The following is a 19162-nucleotide window of genomic DNA, read 5'->3' on the forward strand; positions in this document are numbered from 1 at the left end:
TCCCACTGACATCATAAACTCAATCCAATGTGAATGGGAGTGGCAGCACGTTTTGCAGAGAATGCCATTAAGACTTTACCACCAGCAAATTGATGTCATATCAGTATGTGTATTGTTGGAGAGCTTTGCATAACGAATGTGCTTTTGCCGTTCATGAAAGACGAATTAAAATGGGGATGGGAGAAGATCTTAAAATTCCTCGAGCCCGCCCTCCACCCCTACACATAGTCATCAATCATTTTCTTTCAGACGTTTCTTCCTTTTCCTTCCTCCTTCTCTTCTGCCTCCTCCTCCTTTTTTTTGGGGGGGGGGTGTTGCGTAGGTAAGGGGGAGAAGGACTCTCCTATTAAGAATTAGATTTATAATTGCAATGATTTAACAGTCTGTGTGGTGCCAGATAGTCAGCATATAGAAAATATTATGAAACCAATGTTTTGGGAAAACAAATGAAAATAGAACCGTTAAAAAGCTAGATTTGTAAAATGCTGTCTAATTTTGGCAGCTCTCTTTCTCTCTGGGATTTTTTTAATGAAAAACGGAAACTTTTGGGTCTGCCCTTTAAACAGCCTGCGTTTTTCAGCGAATGCTGGTGTTTCTGAGACTCGGGGGTGCAGGTGGGGGACGCGGGTTACGGGCAGGGCAGGAGTGTTTGGAGCCTTCGGGGCTTACATTAGCAGAAGGCGGCCGAGAAGCTGGATGTGTCTGCCTCGTAATGGAGAGCATGGCGCGGTATTCTTGGAGCCCTTTTCTGGAGCAGATGGTAACTGCTGCCACTTCCCTTTTTCCAGTCATCTACAGGTTGAGTTTTGCGTGCCTTTACTGTTTGCTGCAGTGATGCTGCTATCTGGGGTGGGGGTGGGGGTGGGGGTGGGGGTTGACAAAGGGGTGGGGCTAGCAGCCATTGTCATTCTTCCTAAGGGTTCCAGGGTCACTGTTACACAGTATATGAGGCTCGCACACGGAGCTACCATCTAAAACTCCCCAGGGCTCACTCTGTAGGAGGCTCCGTGCTCACACTTAGGCTCTCTTAGTCTCTACAGCGACTTCATGAAATAGGTGTTACCCTCCTTTTACTGATGCGGACCCTGAGGCTCAGGTTTCTTGCTCCAGGTCACAGAGCTACAAAGACAGGCAAGAACCTAAAGCCTCAGTTCGTCCGGAGGCTCCACTCCGGATGAGGGCATCCACTGCTGACACTTGTCCCCACTCTCCGTCGGCCGCTTCTTGCCGTCAGGGTGCAAAGGCGGCCTCCTTTCTGATTCTCCCCCTTCTCCCTGCACCTGTGTGCATCACACGATGACCCCCGACTTCTTCCCCACACAGTTTTCAGAACAGGCCATGGGGCGGGCAAGGCCAGCCCTCCCACACTTGTAAGCCAGGGAAGCATTTATTATGCACCTCCCGTACACTCAGAATGGGGATAGGGACACCTCCAGAAGTTAATAGGTATTGCGCACTCACTTTGTGGTACGCACAACTCTAAGTGAGTATGAATGATAACATACAATGAAGAGGTTAAATAACTTCCCCAAGGTCACTCAGCAAGGCCGTGGAGTCACAGCTCTGCCATGTTATCTTAGACACCATTAAAATGGACACTTCCTCAAGATACAGCCCAGTGGCGGCTAGGACAGAGGAGGTAGACTGTCCTTTCTCAGACCTCGATTCCGTGTTGATGAAGCACCTACTATGTGCCGAGCCCTGAGATGGGCCTTTCTACCGACACTATCAGTGTGTCCCTGCCATCAAGCTTGGCAGGTAAGAATCCCTGCCCCCATATTGCACATAAGGAAACTGAGGCCTTGTAGGGGCAAGCACACAGCCCAGAGTCTCAAATGCGGGAAGTGGATTCAGGGGGTCTGACTCCAAGCACTCGTCCCTGTGCCTCCTGCTGCCCTCACTGCCTCAGCCCTGCCCCCGTCTCCCCCGCCCCTGTTACCTGCTCTTCTCAGCCCTGCTCCACTCTTCCCACCTCAACACTCGCTCAGCTCAGTGTCTCTCCCTTCCTCTCCTGCCTCTGCCCCGTCTGCACTTCCTGCCTTTGCTCACTGTTGAGTGGCCTACCCCCTTACAGCCTTTCTCATTTGACCTCTTTCAAGAGGCTTCCGAGTCAGAGTTATTTCTGAAGTGGCTGCCGTAGGCTTGTGCCATGGGACGTTCCCGGGAGGGTCGGACCCAGGCCTGACCTCACAAAGCCCTTGGCTCAGGAGGCACAGGACACTGGCTGTGTGGCCCTGGCCAGGCGCATGCCCTCTCTGAGCTTCGGCGGCTGGCCTTGTAAAATGGCCCGGGGCTGTAAGATCTTCCCCATTTCTCCAAATCCAACGCCGAAGTCGCCATGCTGGAGATTCAGTCATCGTGAAGAATAAGATTTAAACGGCAGTGCCTAATATGAATCCAGTGAGTTAGGAAAGAGTCCTGGGTATTGGCGCCGGGAAGGCTTTGCAGAAGAGTTGGGGCTTGTGCAGGCGGGGCTAAGCATGGGTGGGGAGGAGATGGTCAACGCCAGGGTTTTCTCATAGGAAAGACTTCCCTTAGCCAGACGTCCACCATCTTTTTACCAGGGTGCATTTAGCCTGCCAGGAAGCAGCGCACATTGAAACATCTCTAGCAGAAGAAATCACTTACCTTAAACTTTATTAGTGTTTTGGTGTTTGTTTGTTTGTTTTTAAATTTCTTCTTCGTTTCTTCTCTGGCTTCCCCACGCGCTCACTGTCCTTGTGTCCTGGGGCAAACTCACCCCGTTCCTTGGGAAACTTGTACATCCTTACCAAGATAACACAATGAGTCAGTGGTAGCTCAGGGGAGCAAAAGGGATGAGGAGTGTTAGCGCTAAATGTAAGACCAGAACACGTGGTCAAATAGGACAGTTCCACGTGGCTTGAAAATCTAACAGATCTGTAGAAATTGCTCGTTGAGCAGCAGAACACTGTCCAGATCTCAGGCATGGCCCCTTCTCATGGCACCGAGTCCAGTAACTGGTGAACACACTGGTCAACTTCCCTGCACTGTGGGCTCTGTAAATTTCTGACACTGTATCAGAGCCTTTGGTGTGGTTTCCGAAACTGCAGTGTGCCCTTCGGGCAGTTTACTTTAAAAATTTTTTTTTAATGTTTATTTTATTTTTGAGAGAGAGCAACAGAGCATGAGCAGGGGAGGGGCATAGAGAGAGGGAGACACAGAATCTGAAGCAGGCTCCAGGCTCTGAGCTTGTCAGCACAACCCACTGCGGGGCTTGAAGTCATGAACCATGAGATCATGACTGAGCAGAAGTCAGACACTTAACCGACTGAGCCACCCAGGAGGCCCTGGGGAGTTTACTTTTGGTTTTGAACCTGGAGTGGAGGTGTTTCCCCCCAGGAGTAAGGCAGAGCGTGGGAATATAACAGGGTTATACACAATCGCCTTGGCAGGTAAGCTTGAAAAACTCCACACAAACAGAATGAAACAGGTTTTTTGCTACCAGGCCGGTCCAAGAAGGCTTAGAAAGACAGCATTTCCCAAACCAGTGTGACCACTGCAGCTCTCTTCCCGGAGTAATTTGCATGATCATTTCTGGAATGTTGCTATGGGGGGGTCTTTTGTGGTTTTGAAAGCCAGGTCTCACCGAAATTTGTGTAAAACTTTGAGATCCTGTAGCCAAATGGTGAGCTATTTGTCTCAGAGAAGAGAATGTAGAAGCTGTGCATTCATCATCCTGTACAAGGCAAAGAAGCCTTCTGGAATCTCCCAGAATGAAGCACGCTGTGATGTGTGTGTTGCTTCTCGCCGGTCCTCCCTCCTTCCTGGGTCCTCCCTCCTTCCTGGTCCTCTTCACGTCCAATGATGGAAAAGGGTAGAAGGGTGATGGTGGATGATAATTCCAACAAGGGATCTCATAGAGACTTTTTTTTTTAACTACCCATTCCCAGATTTTGTCGTTCATCAGACTTTGCCTTACCAGTCGGTTTCCGTGGATACATTCAACTCCAAGAACGACGTGTACGTGGCCATCGCTCAGCCCAGCATGGAGAACTGCATGGTGCTGGAGTGGGACCATATCGAAATGAACTTCCGGAGCTATGACAATATCACAGGTATGTTGTGGCTTTGGTCAATGTATCCCCCTCGTTTCGTTGTGGCTGGTGGGCGAAGAAGCATTCTGTCCTCCCCAGGAAGGAAAAGCTGGGCTCTCTGACTTGGTGAGAGTCGCGGAACACATTCCAGCCCGCCCTCGTCTCTCTGATTCTTTCTCGACTTGGTCAATTATTGGTGAGAACAGAAACTTAGGGTGGTGGTCTTATTTATTGTTGCTGATTCTTTCCAAAGGGAGAGGTGATGGGTCGCGTGTTGCGGGGAGGCATTTTCCGGTCGTGGTGAGAAGTCACCAGAGAATCCCTTAATCCTGATCACTTGTGGCAGCCTAAGACTTCAACAGCTTTTCAGCAGCCCAGTGATACCTTCGACTTTGGTTAAGCTGATTGTTAACGAATATGCTAACACACACGTTCTCACGCGTACACGTGCACATCCGTGCATGCACACGCATGCCCACACTTGCCAGATCCTGGTGGCCACTGCTTCCTTCTCACAAATACAAACACAGTAAGAATAAATGGCTGTCTAAATTCATGCCTTTGGGTTGAAACCTAGTTAATGCCTCTTTCAACGCTGTCAGGAACCCATTGTCTTAGCGCTGCTAAAAACGGGCTACTTGCTTTGTAAATACTGGGTCAAGTCAAAATCATCTTTTAGAGACGTCTTGTTTATCAAGTGCAATCTGATAATAGCACTGACTTTATAAACAGCACCACGGTGGCCTGTTACCCTGTGAGAGGCTTGCCCTTAGTGGTTCCCGATTTGGAGTTAGAGCAGTGTTTTGCTGCTGCAGCCAGAGAAGTGTATCAGGTAGAAATTCCAGATTAGGAGACTCCTAGGAATCTCTCGGGTGCAGCGCGGTTTTGCAGCAGGTGCAGGGGGTGTAGGGAGGCAGAGAGAGTGCCGTTCCCCCCCTTCCAAGAACAGAGACGCTAATGAGCCTAATCTCTGCAGCACTGAGAGGTCTGTGAGACACACGAGCACCTCCGTAAGCTCAGAAGATGCCACGTCAGATGAGCCTCTGCTGTTGGGCCACCTGGCTTCCTAGTGCTGAGTTCACAATCCCGAGAACAGCCCCTCTGGCTTCAAGTGCACACTCAGCACAGAGCGCTGCAGGTGAACCGAGGAACCCAGAGTCCACGTTCGAGGCAAAAAGGAGGTGGAGGGGTGGGGGCTGCTATCCACATGCTTTTTGCTTCCCTCTTTTTGCAGACTTGGAGGATAGGTGAGGGATGAGAGCTGGCCCCCGTGCTTTGTGCAGGGGGTTCCACACCAGGGCTTGTTGCCAAGGCTGGTCGAGGGCCCGTGAGGTGCCAGGCGCTGGTGTATCTCATTGGAAGCTGGCTGCAGCCCCTTGAGGTATTAGTGAGGGTTGCCTGCCCGCAGGGGGAGGACCAAAGCCCCTTTCAATAGAGAGGCGGCGGACAGATGATAAAGAGCTCAGGTTTTGAAAACGGATGCACGTGGATTGTACTCCCGACCCCGCCAGGTACTAAGAAGTGGCTGTGGCTTCTGAGGCTCAGTTTCCTCATCTGTAAAACGGGCAACACAGGTACTTTATATGGATGTTTGTGCGGATTCAAAGAGTGCCAGGCACAGAGCAAGCAGCTCTCAGTGCCGGCTTCCTTCTCACACCTTTGCAGACCAAGAGAGCAGGGCTCAGGCATGTTGAATCACGTTAGGGGCAGAGCTCAGGGCCTGTCACTGATGCATCTCACCCCTTTCCTCTCTCAGGTTGACCTGGGTAGGAAGGGACAGCACGGCCCTCCACTTGCCCTTCTGACAGTCTGCAGCTGGTTGCATCCCGACAATCGTCAAGTTATTCGTTCATTCATTCATTCATTCATTTGTCCACAATGATTTCTTGAGCACTTACTCTGAGCTAGGCATGATGTAGTGAACAGGCCAGATGAATACCTCCACCCCCAACGGGTTTGTACTGTAATGGGAGCGAGAGATAAAAAGAAAGACAAATAATTATGATGCAGATAACACAGCAGATGACAACACACTGAGAAGGGAAAGGAAGGTGGGGATGGAAGTTTTGAAGAACCGGCCATGGGAGGGTTGACGTTTTAGACTGGTAAAAGCCTCGTGGAGAAGATGGGTGGGACATGAGGGGTTGGTCCATGTGGACAGTGTGGGGAGGAAGCATTCCAGAGGCCACAGCAAGTGCAAAGGTCCGGAGGCAGGAGGGTACCTTTCCTGTTGGGGTCATCCGGGGGGCCATTCTGGCCTGAACAAAATGATCCAGAGGGAAAGCTGCCGCAGACAAGGACAGGTTAGAGGAACCTAACAGGTTAGAGGAAGGACTTGGGTTTTTAATCTGAGTGCACAGCTTCGTGCAGAGGTCGGCAGGGCTGCCCAGGATGAGGCAGGTGCCCGGCACAGGGGGCTGGGCTGTGAGTAGCCTGTGGCAGGGACAGGGGACGAAGGTAGAAGCAGAGAGACTGGTTGAGAAGCTGTTGCAGGAATCCGAGCAGGTGCTGATGGCCTGGGCCGGGGCGTGGGTTGGGGCAGCGGTGGGTGGGAAGCATTCAGTGAGGTCGGAGTGGGTGTGGCCAAGGTGAGAGCCAAGGTGGGGCCTTTTTAGTTTCTGGGGACTCCTCAGCCCCTCGCTCTCAATCTAATGAGTGGTGGGCAGCCCCACACAAAGCCCACCTACATCCTCTTCACAGCCAAGCCTGAGAAACGGGTTTCAACAGTGAGGTAGTTAAACTTGTGAGCTCCAACATCAGGCAGGTTTTCGATGAAGCTGGCTCCAGATCTTTCCAGCTAGTGACCTTGGCAAAGTTAGTTTCATTCCAAGAGCCCCTTTCATCTGTAAAATGGGATCATCGTCGGATTGGACCCACGAGAATTGACTGGGGCCCGGGGCAGACGGGCACGTAGTAGGTCCTCAGCGAATATTAGTTTTGTCACCTGGGGATAAAAAAAGGAGCAGCCCTCTTCCCCCCTTCCAGAGCCTAATTCTTTCACTTCAGCTAAAACTTCTCCGTAACTTTCATCAGCATAGGAAAGGGGGGGCCAGCGTAGAATGACCGAGGGAGCAGGGGAAGAGAGTGATTCCAGAAACAGCCTGGATCCCTCGGTGCAGGAAGGAGTGTGGTTCCCTGAGCGCGGCCTGGCGTGAAGGAGAGCCCTAAGTGCTCATGCGCCGGGCACATGACAAATACACTTGCTGTGGCCTCTGGAATGCTTCCTCCCCACCACCCTGCAGCCGCTTGCCTTGAACAAGACCAAGGGAAACACGGACCCGTTTTCCCCTCACGGGCCATGCATGTAATTTGTCATCTTGTCTGATCACGGAGTGATCCCAGAGTCTGCGAGGGCTGGGCACTTCTCCTCAATCCATGCCTGGCCAGACGGGGGCCCTGAGGACTGGGAGGGGCACCTGCGTCCCCCTTTGCAGATCGTGATGAGCATGCGCGGGAGGGACGGCTCCAGCCATGGATCTGCTGCTGCTGGGAGGAGAAGGGAACCCACTGTAACGCTCACCCCAAGATTTCACACTTTACGTCTCCTTTTTCTCTCTACATCTCTTCTCAGCTCTCCTGTCTTTGGTTTATTTTGTTTGCCTTTTGATTTCTAGGCTCTACTCTCTCCCCTACGCTAACACACCCACACACACACACACACACACACACACACACACACACACGGTGATTTCTGCCTCTACTCACAGTTCTATAAGCTAAAAGTGTTCGCCTGGACAGAGGTGTTCCGGAACATCTCCAAGAAAGGAATTCTTTCTGTCTCTCTCACAGCGCCCCGCAGCTGAGACAGACTGGCAGGCCTGTGAGACACTTCTGGGTCGCAGGGACCTCCATAGGTAGGCCACTCAGGAAGGGGAGCAGGAGTACGCACTCTGTTGGTGTTGTCAGGGTGGAGTCAGGCGGCTTCCGAAGAGCAGTTCAGTAGTTTAAATCCAGAAGCCTTAAAAGCGTGCCCAACGTTTAGCACGGCAATGCCTGCGTTTAAGAATACCGCCAGATGGTTTTCAAAAAAGACTACAAGGAAGCATGTTACGTACAATAATGAAAAACTAGAAATAACTGCAGTGTCCAACAATAGGGGATTTGTTAAAAAATAGGATACACCCATGCGATGGAATACCATATAATATTAAAGCTTCAAGTTCTAGAAGGTGCAATAACAGGGGAAAACGTTTACATCATAGCGGTCGAGTGAAAAAAAAGTAGACTGTAAAAAGCCCACGTATCCTATAAGCCCAAATTTATTTTTAGTTTTAATTTAAAAAAATGTTTGAACCCACATTTATGTTTTTAAGTTTATTTATTTATTTTGAGTGAGAGAGAGAGGGAGTGTGAGTTGGGGAGGGGCAGAGAGAGAGGGAGAGAGAGAGAGAGAATCCAAGCAGGTTCTGCCCTGTAAGTGCAGAGCCCGATGCGGGGCTCAAACCCATCAACTGTGAGGTTCTGACCTGAGCTGAGATCAAGAGTCAGTTGCTCAACCGACTGAGCCACCCAGGTGCCCCGGAGCCGAAATTTATTTTTAAATTTTGAATTTGGGTATGTGCAGAGATTAACGATTAAAGAAATTTATCAAGATACGAAGTGTTATTTCAGCATTTGCAGTACGAGTGATGTTGGTTTTCCTCTTTGTGCTTTTTGGTATGTTGGTAGTTGAGTGTAGACTCAAGCCAGACTACCTGGATTTAGGTCCCCGGCTCTATCACATACTCGCTGTGTGGCCTTGTATAAGTTACTTAACTTCTCTGTGCCTCACTTTTCCCCTTATAAAATGGGGATGATGATGATGATGATAATACTGGTCTCATAAGGTTGTCGTAAGCATGAAATGAATAAATACATGTAAAGTACTTAGTATAGTGCCTGCTCAATAGTACACACTTTTTAATGGTTACCTGTTATTTTCAAAATTTGCTTTGAGGAACATTGAAAACTTTTATACTCAGGGGGGAAAAGGAATAATTAGCTTGAAACGGAGGAAAGGGACCAGGAAAAGTAAATATCACTCAAAAATCCACCCACTGTCTGCCCCCAAAGTTGATACTAAGGACAGAAATTGGATAATATCCTTGTAATTTACAGACCAAATTCACTTTGGCCCAAATGGCCTAGAAAATTAGGGGAAAGAAATGACTTTTAATCAGATGACCTAGATGGATGTGAGTGGTCCTATTGCTTGCTGGCTGGAGGGAGGAGCTTGGGAGAAGGCTCGGGGGTCTGGGTGGGGGAGAAAATGGTAGGAGGTGGTCCGGACAGGAGAGGTCCCCTTTGGCAGCAAAGTTCTGGCTTTGTGCTGCCCGAGCGAGATCATTCAGGTCAGTGATCATTCTACAGGTGTTTTTGCAATGCCTGCTATGGGCGACTTTAAAGGGGTTACATCTTTTGATTATCGAGACCATTGATTCAATAATCCAGTAACGATAGCTTCTAATCATTGACCACTTCCTGTTTATGGGTGCTCTGTTCTAACAACACCAACCATGAATTTCTCATTTAGTCTTTACTAACCCTGTCGCGTCAGGGGTCATAGCATCCTCATTTTACAGACGAGGAGCCTGAGCACAGAGAGTCAATGGGCACAAGGTCAGAAAGCTTACACGTGCTGCATTTCACATCCTGGGCCACCTGCTTAGAGCCACAGGGTTTAACACTGTTCCGCCAGCATTCAGCTTCCTTTGGCTCTAGAAATCAGAAGAGGCCAAGTGTCTTCAAAGAGCCCTCGTGGCAGTCCTTTCCTCGTGTCTCTGAGACCTGACTCCTACCTTTTTATCCTCCCTTCCCAACTCCCCATTTGTTTCATCCTGCTCTATGGAGTTGGGGAATACGTTTTTTGAATAGCACGAAGACAGTTCATTTAGTGTTTGTGGTTTTCCTGAATTGTACTCCTGCCTCGAAAGACACCAGGTGATCAGCACTTATTTCTGTGGAGACACATATATATTTTTTTTTATATATATTTTTTTAAGTTTAAGAAATTTTTTTAACTGGAAGCGCCTGGGTGGCTCAGTCGGTTAAGCGTCTGACTTCGGCTCAGGTCATGATCTCGCGGTCCGTGGGTTCGAGCCCCGCGTCGGGCTCTGTGCTGACAGCCCAGAACCTGGATCCTGTTTCAGATTCTGTGTCTCCCTCTCTCTCTGACCCTCCCCCGTTCATGCTCTGTCTCTCTCTGTCTCAAAAATAAATAAACATTAAAAAAAAATTAAAAAAATTTTTTTTAACTGTGGGAAAATATGCATTAACATAAAACTTACCATCTTAACCACTTTTGCGTGTATCGTTCAGTAGCATTAAGTGCCGTTCACCATGCTGGTTAGACAATCTCTGGAACTCTTTCCATCTTGAAAAAACTAAAACTCTGTGTCCATTAAACACTAACTCCCCACTCTCCCCTCTTTCTCAGCCCCTGGCCACCACCGTCCTATTTTCTGTCTCTATGAGTCTGACTACTTTAGGGATCTCATATAAGTAGAATCATAGGTTATTTATCTTTTTGTGACTGTCTTTATTTCACTTAGGATAATGCCCTCAACGGTCATCCATATTGTCATGTGTCGTGTGTCAATTTCCTTCCTTTTTAAGGTGGAACAATGTTCTATTGTGTGTACGTACTACAATTTGGTTATCCATTCATCCGTCAGTGGACGCTTGGGTTGCTTCTGGCTCTTGGCTGTTGTGAGTAACACGGCTATGAACACGGTTGTGCAAATCTCTTAGAGACCTCGCTCTGGACCCAGAAGTGAAATTGCTGGGTCACATGGTAATTCTGTGTTCAGTGTTTTGAGAAACCGCCACACCGTTCTCCACATCGGCTGTCCGGTTTTCCATTCCTTCCATTTCTTTACATCTCTCCCCATTTTACAGTTCACAAGGGCCCCATTTTCGCTGCGGAGGAGCGTTTTTAACCACGGTGCCCTAATCCCCTCTCGTTTCTCTCGGGGCACAGGTCAGTCCATTGTGGGCTGCAAGGCCATCCTCATTGACGACCAGGTTTTCGTGGTGGTGGCCCAGCTCTTCGGCGGCTCCCACATTTACAAATACGACGAGAGCTGGACCAAGTTTGTCAAATTCCAAGACATCGAAGTCTCCCGCATTTCCAAGCCCAACGACATCGAGTTGTTTCAGATCGAGGACGAGACGTTCTTCGTCATCGCAGACAGCTCGAAAGCTGGGCTGTCCACAGTGTATAAATGGAACAGCAAAGGATTCTACTCCTACCAGTCTCTGCACGAGTGGTTCAGGGACACGGATGCGGAGTTTGTGGACATAGACGGGAAATCGCATCTGATTCTGTCCAGCCGCTCCCAGGTCCCCATCATCCTCCAGTGGAATAAAAGCTCTAAGAAGTTTGTCCCCCACAGTGATATCCCCAACATGGAGGACGTACTGGCCGTGAAAAGCTTTAGAATGCAGAATGCCCTCTACCTTTCCCTCACCCGCTTCATCGGGGACTCCAGGGTCATGAAGTGGAATAGTAAGCGGTTTGTGGAGATCCAGGCTCTTCCATCCCGGGGGGCCATGACCCTGCAGCCCTTTTCTTTTAAAGATAACCACTACCTGGCCCTGGGGAGTGACTATACGTTCTCCCAGATATACCAGTGGGATAAGGAAAAGCAGCTATTCACAAAATTTAAGGAGATTTATGTGCAAGCGCCTCGTTCCTTCACGGCTGTCTCCACCGACAGGAGAGATTTCTTTTTTGCATCCAGTTTCAAAGGGAAAACAAAGATTTTTGAACATATAGTCGTTGACTTAAGTTTGTGAAGGTGTGATTGGTGAATTTAAAAGACATGTAGCCCTGGCTCTCACAGGAGAGCGACCAAGAAGCAAATACAAAAAAGAGCCAAGTTCAGAGCTCTGAAATTAAAACCGCACTGGGGGAATAGTTAGAAGTTTTCAAAATTTTAGAACTCACATTTTAATCAGGGATCGCATTTATTGGCTAATTGCATGACGTGTCCGTTCTCCCATTTAAAAAGACATCTTAAAGCCTGTTGTCACTGAGAAAAGAGTACAGCATTAGCTCTTAACCATCTAGGACAGTAATGTGCTTTTTTTTTTTTTTTTTTAATGAGGAAGGAGAAAGTTGGATAAGATGGGATAGCTCTTATAATGAAATAAACAAACAAACAAACAAAGACCAAACTATGGGCCCTTCTCATTCCATTTTAGCAATCCTTTTGGTAAGAACTCTTAAAGCCAAAGTCAGCTGAAAAGATTTGCTGATGATTCGTTTAAAAATCTGGTAACACTCAGCAATGCTATTTTGAGCCATTTCAGTTTCCTGAATCCCCCTTAATAGCAGAACGTTGGCTATTTCATTGGCTCACGTAGACGCACATCATGGGTGTGTTAACAAAATAATGTTGGACGTTGCTTCCTTTACCACAAAGAGAATACTCTGCTGATGCATATCTAGGCCCAGCTCGGGCTGTAGGCCCATGAGTGAGACAAAGGCATTTCCCCTCTTCCTTGTGGTTCAAAGCCGGCCCCCGGGGGCGGCCAGAGCAATACCGCTTGTTAGATGCTCTCCCTGACCCAGCTGCTTCCCTGAACCCATTCTTTTGAGTTTGTGGGTAACCAGCAGACAGGCCAAAGACTGAATGGTGCTTTTCATCCCATCCTTCAAAGCAATAGAACAGGTATTTCCGCCTGATGAGCATTTGGTAGAATTTCTGAAGCAAGATTTTATGGAATCAAAAGAGGACTTTTCACAAGTCTCGGTGGACTTTGAAAACCTAGAGGTGGCCCTTTGATCTGTGCATGGCTTTGCCCTCTGGGCAACTTACTCTTAGAAATCATTGAGTACCAACCTACCAGCTGCCCACCTGCCTACCTCCCTACTCATACGATGTCCCGCTTTGTTGATTTGCTAATGTTGCTGCTGCAAGTACAGCCCTCCCAGAGAGGCTGAGGCACCAGATGGCAGCACCCAGGGTGCTCATGACGCTAATGCCCCTTCCTGTCCCGGGAGCGTAGCACAGGAAAGCCCCCTGGGGCTCAGACGCTGACACGGGGCCATGTACTGGCAGGGGCTCATCCCCAGTAGGCTGAGGGTCTCAGGCCAATCAGCAGGGACCGGCTTTGCAGCCAGACACACGGAGCCCCACACACCAGGTCTTCACCCAGGGGGCCAGAGCACCTATGTCAAAATGGGCTTCTCTGGTGTGGATTACTGGGAAGCCCATGGGCCCTGGTTTTGTGGAAGGTTCCCAGAGCATGCGCTGCCCGATTAGCTTGGTTCTCTTCAGAGAATGTGAAGTGGATTTGGGGAGTGGCTCTGAAAGAGCAACTCGACCACGTCTCTTGTCGCCCTGAAGTCAGCACAATCATACTGTACCGCAGTGTTATTTTTTCACGATTGTTTGCCAAGTCACGAGTAGGTAGATGTTTCGCTACAAATGTGAATGCGTTGTTGTTTCTGGTGTTTAAGCAATGCAGATGAAGGCAATAAATAGCATCGGTGTTGCAACAGCACTCCTGGGTCCATTCTGGGACTGCAGGCTGAGGGCTTTCAGCCTAGGACACCGGGGGTTTTAATGAAGGAGGTCAGCCGCACACGGCAGATTGCTGCTTGAAACTTTCCTGCTAAGCACCAACCCCACAGGAGAAAAGCGGTTTGTTTTCATTTTTTTTTAAGTGCGAAGTCACTCTTCCGCATGCGTTCTTTTGCCTTCCTGGTTTACTCGAATTGACTACAGATGCCCCGATCCCCACGTCGGAGCCGAAAGTGGGGCAGCTCTGGCATTTCTCCGGCGGTGAGGAGGGGCAAACAACTCTTTCTGGCACATGGAACCTTCCGACAAGCCCAGGCGGAAACAGGCGCTTGGCAAACAACGTAGGGTACATTCAGACGGTCCCCGCGTCTGTGCCAGGTCGAGATGACGCCCCCGATTGCCGCCGCTTGTGGAGAAGGCAGTCGGGACACCTCTTCCCAGGGCTGCCTCTCCCGAGCAGGGCACCAGCTTCCCAGCTACGGGGCGGGGAGAGGGGCTCTTGCTGAGTCCAGGTGAGACGCTGGCGGGTCGAAGGCAGGTTGAGGGAACTGGGGGCTGGGTGAAGGCGAGAGGGTGGGCAATCACCGCAGCCACAACCAGCTCCTCTTTTCTTTTCCTTCTGACAAAATGAGACCAGAGTCTGCAGCCTACAAGAGTCTCCGTGCTGAGGGAGTAGCTATTTGTTCTGGTCGACTTGCTGAAGGAGCATAGATGTTCTTGGCGCAAGTCGGTGGAAGCTTTGCTTCGTTAATCCCACTGCTCCCTCCCAGGCATCCCTTGAGTTTTAAACAATTTCTGCAAGAAGCTTTTTTCTCCCCCAGTAATAACGTAAGACGAGAAAAACAAACCAACAACACCAGAAACCCAAAGCGGAGAGATACGTGGGACCGTCCCCTGTGAAGATCGTTCTAGGCGGGGCTGTTCTTGTCCATGCCTTCCCATCCCCCATTGGTTCCCATCTTGTCAGCTTGTTTCTTCTTTACAGTCTCTGTGGCTAGGCTGAGTCCCTCCAGGTGGCCAAGTGGCCACGCCACACAGCCTTAAAGCGTGGGATCAGGAACAGATCTCTCGTGAAGACTAAAAACAAGCCTTAGGTGCGAATGGCTCTGTGTCCTCGGGCAGCGGATAATAAGGCCGCCCTGCATTTCAGCAAAGCTTTATATGTTTTCAGTGTGCATCTGTGTCCAGCTCATTTGTTTAATAAATAGGTCTTCAGCTCATTGGCGGGCAGGATGCTCCTTTCAGAGGGAAGGAAGTAGGTGCAAAAATCGAAGTCAGTTGCCTGCTCAAGGTCATCCAGTAGTGAGCGGCCGAGGCGGAGGTTTCCCCCTCAACAGCAGGCTTTGTGTTTTCTTTGTGACAGTCTGACATGCCTTCCAAATAAAGACTTTTTATCGTGATTCAGGATATAGCAGCACCTTGAGATAACATTTTAAAAATACAGCAAAATATGCACAGCCAGAAGGAGAATAATGCTGAATAGACACCATTTAATCAACTGGTCCATTTAACAGTTCAACGCTACGGAACTGCTATTACGTGCAAGGCCCCACTCTTGAAAGTCTTCCAGAAGTTTCCGATAATTGTCCCTTCTAAAGAGGGTTTCTAGCTGGCACGGCTGCTTCTCTACCCTCTCTTCCCCTCCCTCCACAGCTCCGGTGGGGATGTTGAGGTCGAGACACATTTGGTTCTTGTCACAATGTCCACAAGATACGCAAGAAGAATTCTATGAGGGAAAAACTAAAAACTCAAAGGCACGAGTGATGATGAATGGCTCCGGGTCATAATCAGCCTTCGGGGAGCATGCTGGAAATGCCGGTGTTGCATTTTTCTTCCCCGTGGAGTGAGAGGCTGTGTATTTTTAGGAAAGAAATCAGCGTGGGATGCTGGAGGTTTGGTTGCCAGGAACACTCACGATGGAAATTTCTCTGACCGGGGGTAGAATGAAAGAGAGATGAAGGTCTGCAGGAGGGGAGTCTATTTGCATATGCCTTTAGCAGGCTTCCTGATTCTTCTACAGAGGTATCAGCCTCTCACTCATAGTTTTGGAAGAGCGTTCTTTCATTAGGCACTGGCCAAAGATTCTGTTAAAGAGAGAGCCCTGGAATGGAGTGCAGAAGTCTAGCTGTTGACACAGTGAGTAAGGTGGTCCGGACTTGGGGCAATCTAAAGGGAATGGGCAGAAAAGCAGGGCAGATGGCTGTGGAGGAAACTCTTTGGGGAAAGTAGAAATAAGATGGAAGGAAAAAGGTCATCACGATTTTCTTTGCCTCAGCCAGGCAAGTAGAGGGTGGGACTACCAGGCAAATTAACAGCCAATTTTTAATGAAGAGAGCCAGTTGTAATGCTAATCGAAATAAGAATTGAATTGTAAAGCTACTGAGATCTAAACCTAGCGAGGCACTCTTATCCTTACATTATTCCATTACTTGTTTCAGAATCTACCTTTTTTTCCGGTAGGAGACTATGCATTCCCAATCAATCCCTTTGACTATCAGGAATGTATAAGAACTGTGATAAAATAAGCCAATATGCCATTCGGTACCACTTTTATGTATCTTAGATGCATAACTTAGGTAAAATAAGAATAGTTTATATGTATATGAAAGCATATTTTGCAGTATGCAAGCTACAATGGATGCATTTGAAGGCTAAATATATATTTAACTCTTTTTGGTAAATACAGTTAACAAACAACATGCCTCCTAAGTCGATATATTCTGTAAGTCTATGAATAAAAAGTAGCTCATGCCTAATATGGCTTTGATCTCTGGTCTGCTTGAATATGGATATGCCCACTTGAGTCACAGATTTGAGGGCATGATGGGCTATTGTGGAAGGGTGGAGTATGCCCATTTATCTTTGTGGCTTACTCCCTGTTTAAATGGAAGATGGGTACTGCAGGGGGACTTTTGCTTCTACTTGCCAACTAAAAAGTCACTACAAAGTCACTGAAGGACTTCACAGCTACACCTCTACCTGATCTGCACGATCATAATCTTGATGGATTGACAAAGAACTCTGGGGATCTTTGGGCATCCTCTGATTCTGCATGGTGACAAGATGGGATCCCATTGCTTGGGTGGAACCATGAACAAATTGAGGGCAAGACTTTTGTTTTGTTCTCTGCATGTCTGGGCTCTAACCCGGTACACAGCAAGTGAGCAGTGAAAGTTTGCCTCATGTGTCTGTGTCTTTAGACCCATTTGGTTTCATTGGACAAATGAAGGGTCAAAACCTCGAATCACATACGACTGTGTACTTATTGTGGGTCAATTACTTTGATACACTGTGGGGCTTTTTAAAAAGTACAAGGGCAGAGTTCTTGCCCTCGGGGAGCTTAAAGCTAGTTAAGAGGAAAAGTGATCATCATGGGAAGCTATAGTGACAACACCAGGGCTGGTGTTTCTGCATCACAAAGCAGTGTGTGGCTAATTGTGCAATGAAAGAAACAGTAGTGATTACCAATTATTTAACTACTGGTATGGCATGTGGGTTGCATTAATTTTCTATCGCTATGCAACAAATGACCACAAATACAGTGGCTTAAAACAGAACATGGTCATTAGCTTACAGTCCCCATGGGTCAGGAGTCCTGGCACAGCTGAACTCGATCCCCTGCTCAGGTCTCAGGAGGCTGCCATCTAGGTGTCAGCCAGACTGTGTTCTCATTTGGAGGCTCAACCGGGGAAGCATCTCCTTTCAGGCTCATTCGGGTCTCTGGACCCCATATTTTTTCAGGCTCTCGACTTGGGGACCTCTTTCAACTCCTAGGGAGTCACACACAGCTCCGTGCCAGTGGTCTTCCCCATAGATCCTGTCATGACATAACTGTGAGCTTCTGTAAGGTCATCAGGAGCAATAGGTGTGAGATCCCATCACCTTTGCCCTATTCTATTAGTTGGAAGCAGTTCATAGGTCCTGCAGTCACTCCTCAAAGGAAGGAGATTTTAAAGGACTCATGGGGTTGGGGGTCACCTTAGAGTGTGTCCATCACAAGCACCAACCAAAGAAAATGGATACCCAGGTGATCAGGCATCTACCTGATAGGTATCTAACCATAAAAAGCCATTGACCTAGGCCCGGTGCATTCCAGTGAAATATGTACTGTGAATACAGATAATAAATTCATAGGAGGAAGGGCTGCTTCAGGCCGGAGCAAGTACCCCTGACCAGGATAGAGAGGAGAATGGCCTTTTCACTATTGCTTGACCACTGAATCATTGTTTTGTGTTTGTGGAGAAGTACAGAAAAGAACTGAATTTTTCCAAACCTGCAAGTCAGAAGCTCATTAATCCCAATATTTCAGTGCATTTAATCTTGGAACTAAAATGCTGTGTAAATTGCTCAGTCCTGACCATGCGGTCATTAGCAAGGCAAGTACACTCACTTTCTCTATTTCTCAGAGAGCTAATTGAGGACTAACTGTCTAAGAAGAATTGGAGGCGTGAGCAATGTGTCACTTTCATTGATCACCTGTTCTTACAATTGGCTTCTCTACCTGCCTCCCAGACAGGACAGCCCCTTACTAACCAGGGCCTAATTGGCACAAATGACTTTTTCCAGCAAATTGGGTAGCAGAGCTGAGACTAAGGGCCTTAGGTGAGCCCCACCTCTTGGCCTCTGCTCCAGGCGGCCTCTTGCTAAATCTCAGCTTCTGCCTTCAGCCAGACGACAAGCCAAGGCAACACAGGAAGAGGCGTACAGTAATTTAAGTGCTACCCCGAAATTCCCAGCACTTTCAGAAATCTATAGGGGAGCCCTGAAGGGCATTCTCCTGCGTATGTCCCCAGATGTCTACTGGAAACCAAGAGAAAAAATACAGCCAAGTTCTTTCATATTGCAAGAAGCCTGCCCACTTCTCCATGCCCCACCCCAGCCCATGCATCATCCCCAGAACTGACCCAGAGCCCCGATTGGCATCGCCAATGGTCGCCAGTTTGTGTCGCCAACCCAGTTAGTTCTGTCATCTCCCTGTTTGCTTTCAAGGGTGCTGTGTGTTGAAGGGCATGTGAAAGGAAGGTTGGAGAAAATTGGAGTCGTGACACTATGTGAACAGTGCTGTGCTAGGTCCCGAGAATACAAACGTCTTAAGAAAGATGCAGAAGCACTTAAGCAGCTTTAAACATAGTGCTTCCTCACCATTTTACAGTAGCGGGTGGAAATGCTTGGGGAATGTGAATGTAGCTTGAGAAAGTAAGAAGACCCAGGTGGTCCAGTCTCACCGCAATGTAGAATTTAATGAAGCAACCCCCAAACCAGGGAATAATTACAAGTAGTTCTGGTCTCTCCTCGTTTCCCTGAACGAAGAGGAAAGCCTGGTCATCACCCTCCCCATGCTGCTGCTTCAGGCCGGTCTCCCCCAGTGGAGATGTTTTCTAGCAGCTCACATTCCATGGCGGCCCCTCCTGATTCTCCAGTCTTCCAAAACCCCTCCCATATGCCACCACTCCATCCGCTGCCTGGCCTCCGTCCCATCTCTCCACATGGGTTTTCCCGGGAAGAGGGTGGAGGGAAAAAAGGTCTAAATGCTCAAACATTAATATATTTTATTCCGGCCATAGTGCATCCAATAGGTTTTAAGATTCTTCTGCCTTT

At 48.5% G+C, this 19162-nt stretch overlaps 1 protein-coding gene across 1 annotated transcript in view; it reads left to right on the forward strand.

The window, feature by feature from the left end:
• LGI2 (leucine rich repeat LGI family member 2) overlaps window positions 1-14621 on the forward strand; it is a 29446-nt gene extending 14825 nt beyond the window's left edge. Inside the window, exons 7-8 of the mRNA XM_030314104.1 lie at window positions 3912-4076; window positions 11014-14621. Of these exons, the coding sequence (XP_030169964.1) occupies window positions 3912-4076; window positions 11014-11831 (983 nt within the window). The 3' untranslated portion in view covers window positions 11832-14621. The remainder of the gene's footprint in view (window positions 1-3911; window positions 4077-11013) is intronic.
• The last annotated feature ends 4541 nt before the right edge of the window (window positions 14622-19162 follow it).

The sequence above is a fragment of the Lynx canadensis genome, chromosome B1 (genome assembly GCF_007474595.2).
Source record: "Lynx canadensis isolate LIC74 chromosome B1, mLynCan4.pri.v2, whole genome shotgun sequence".
Taxonomy (NCBI): Eukaryota; Metazoa; Chordata; class Mammalia; order Carnivora; family Felidae; genus Lynx; species Lynx canadensis.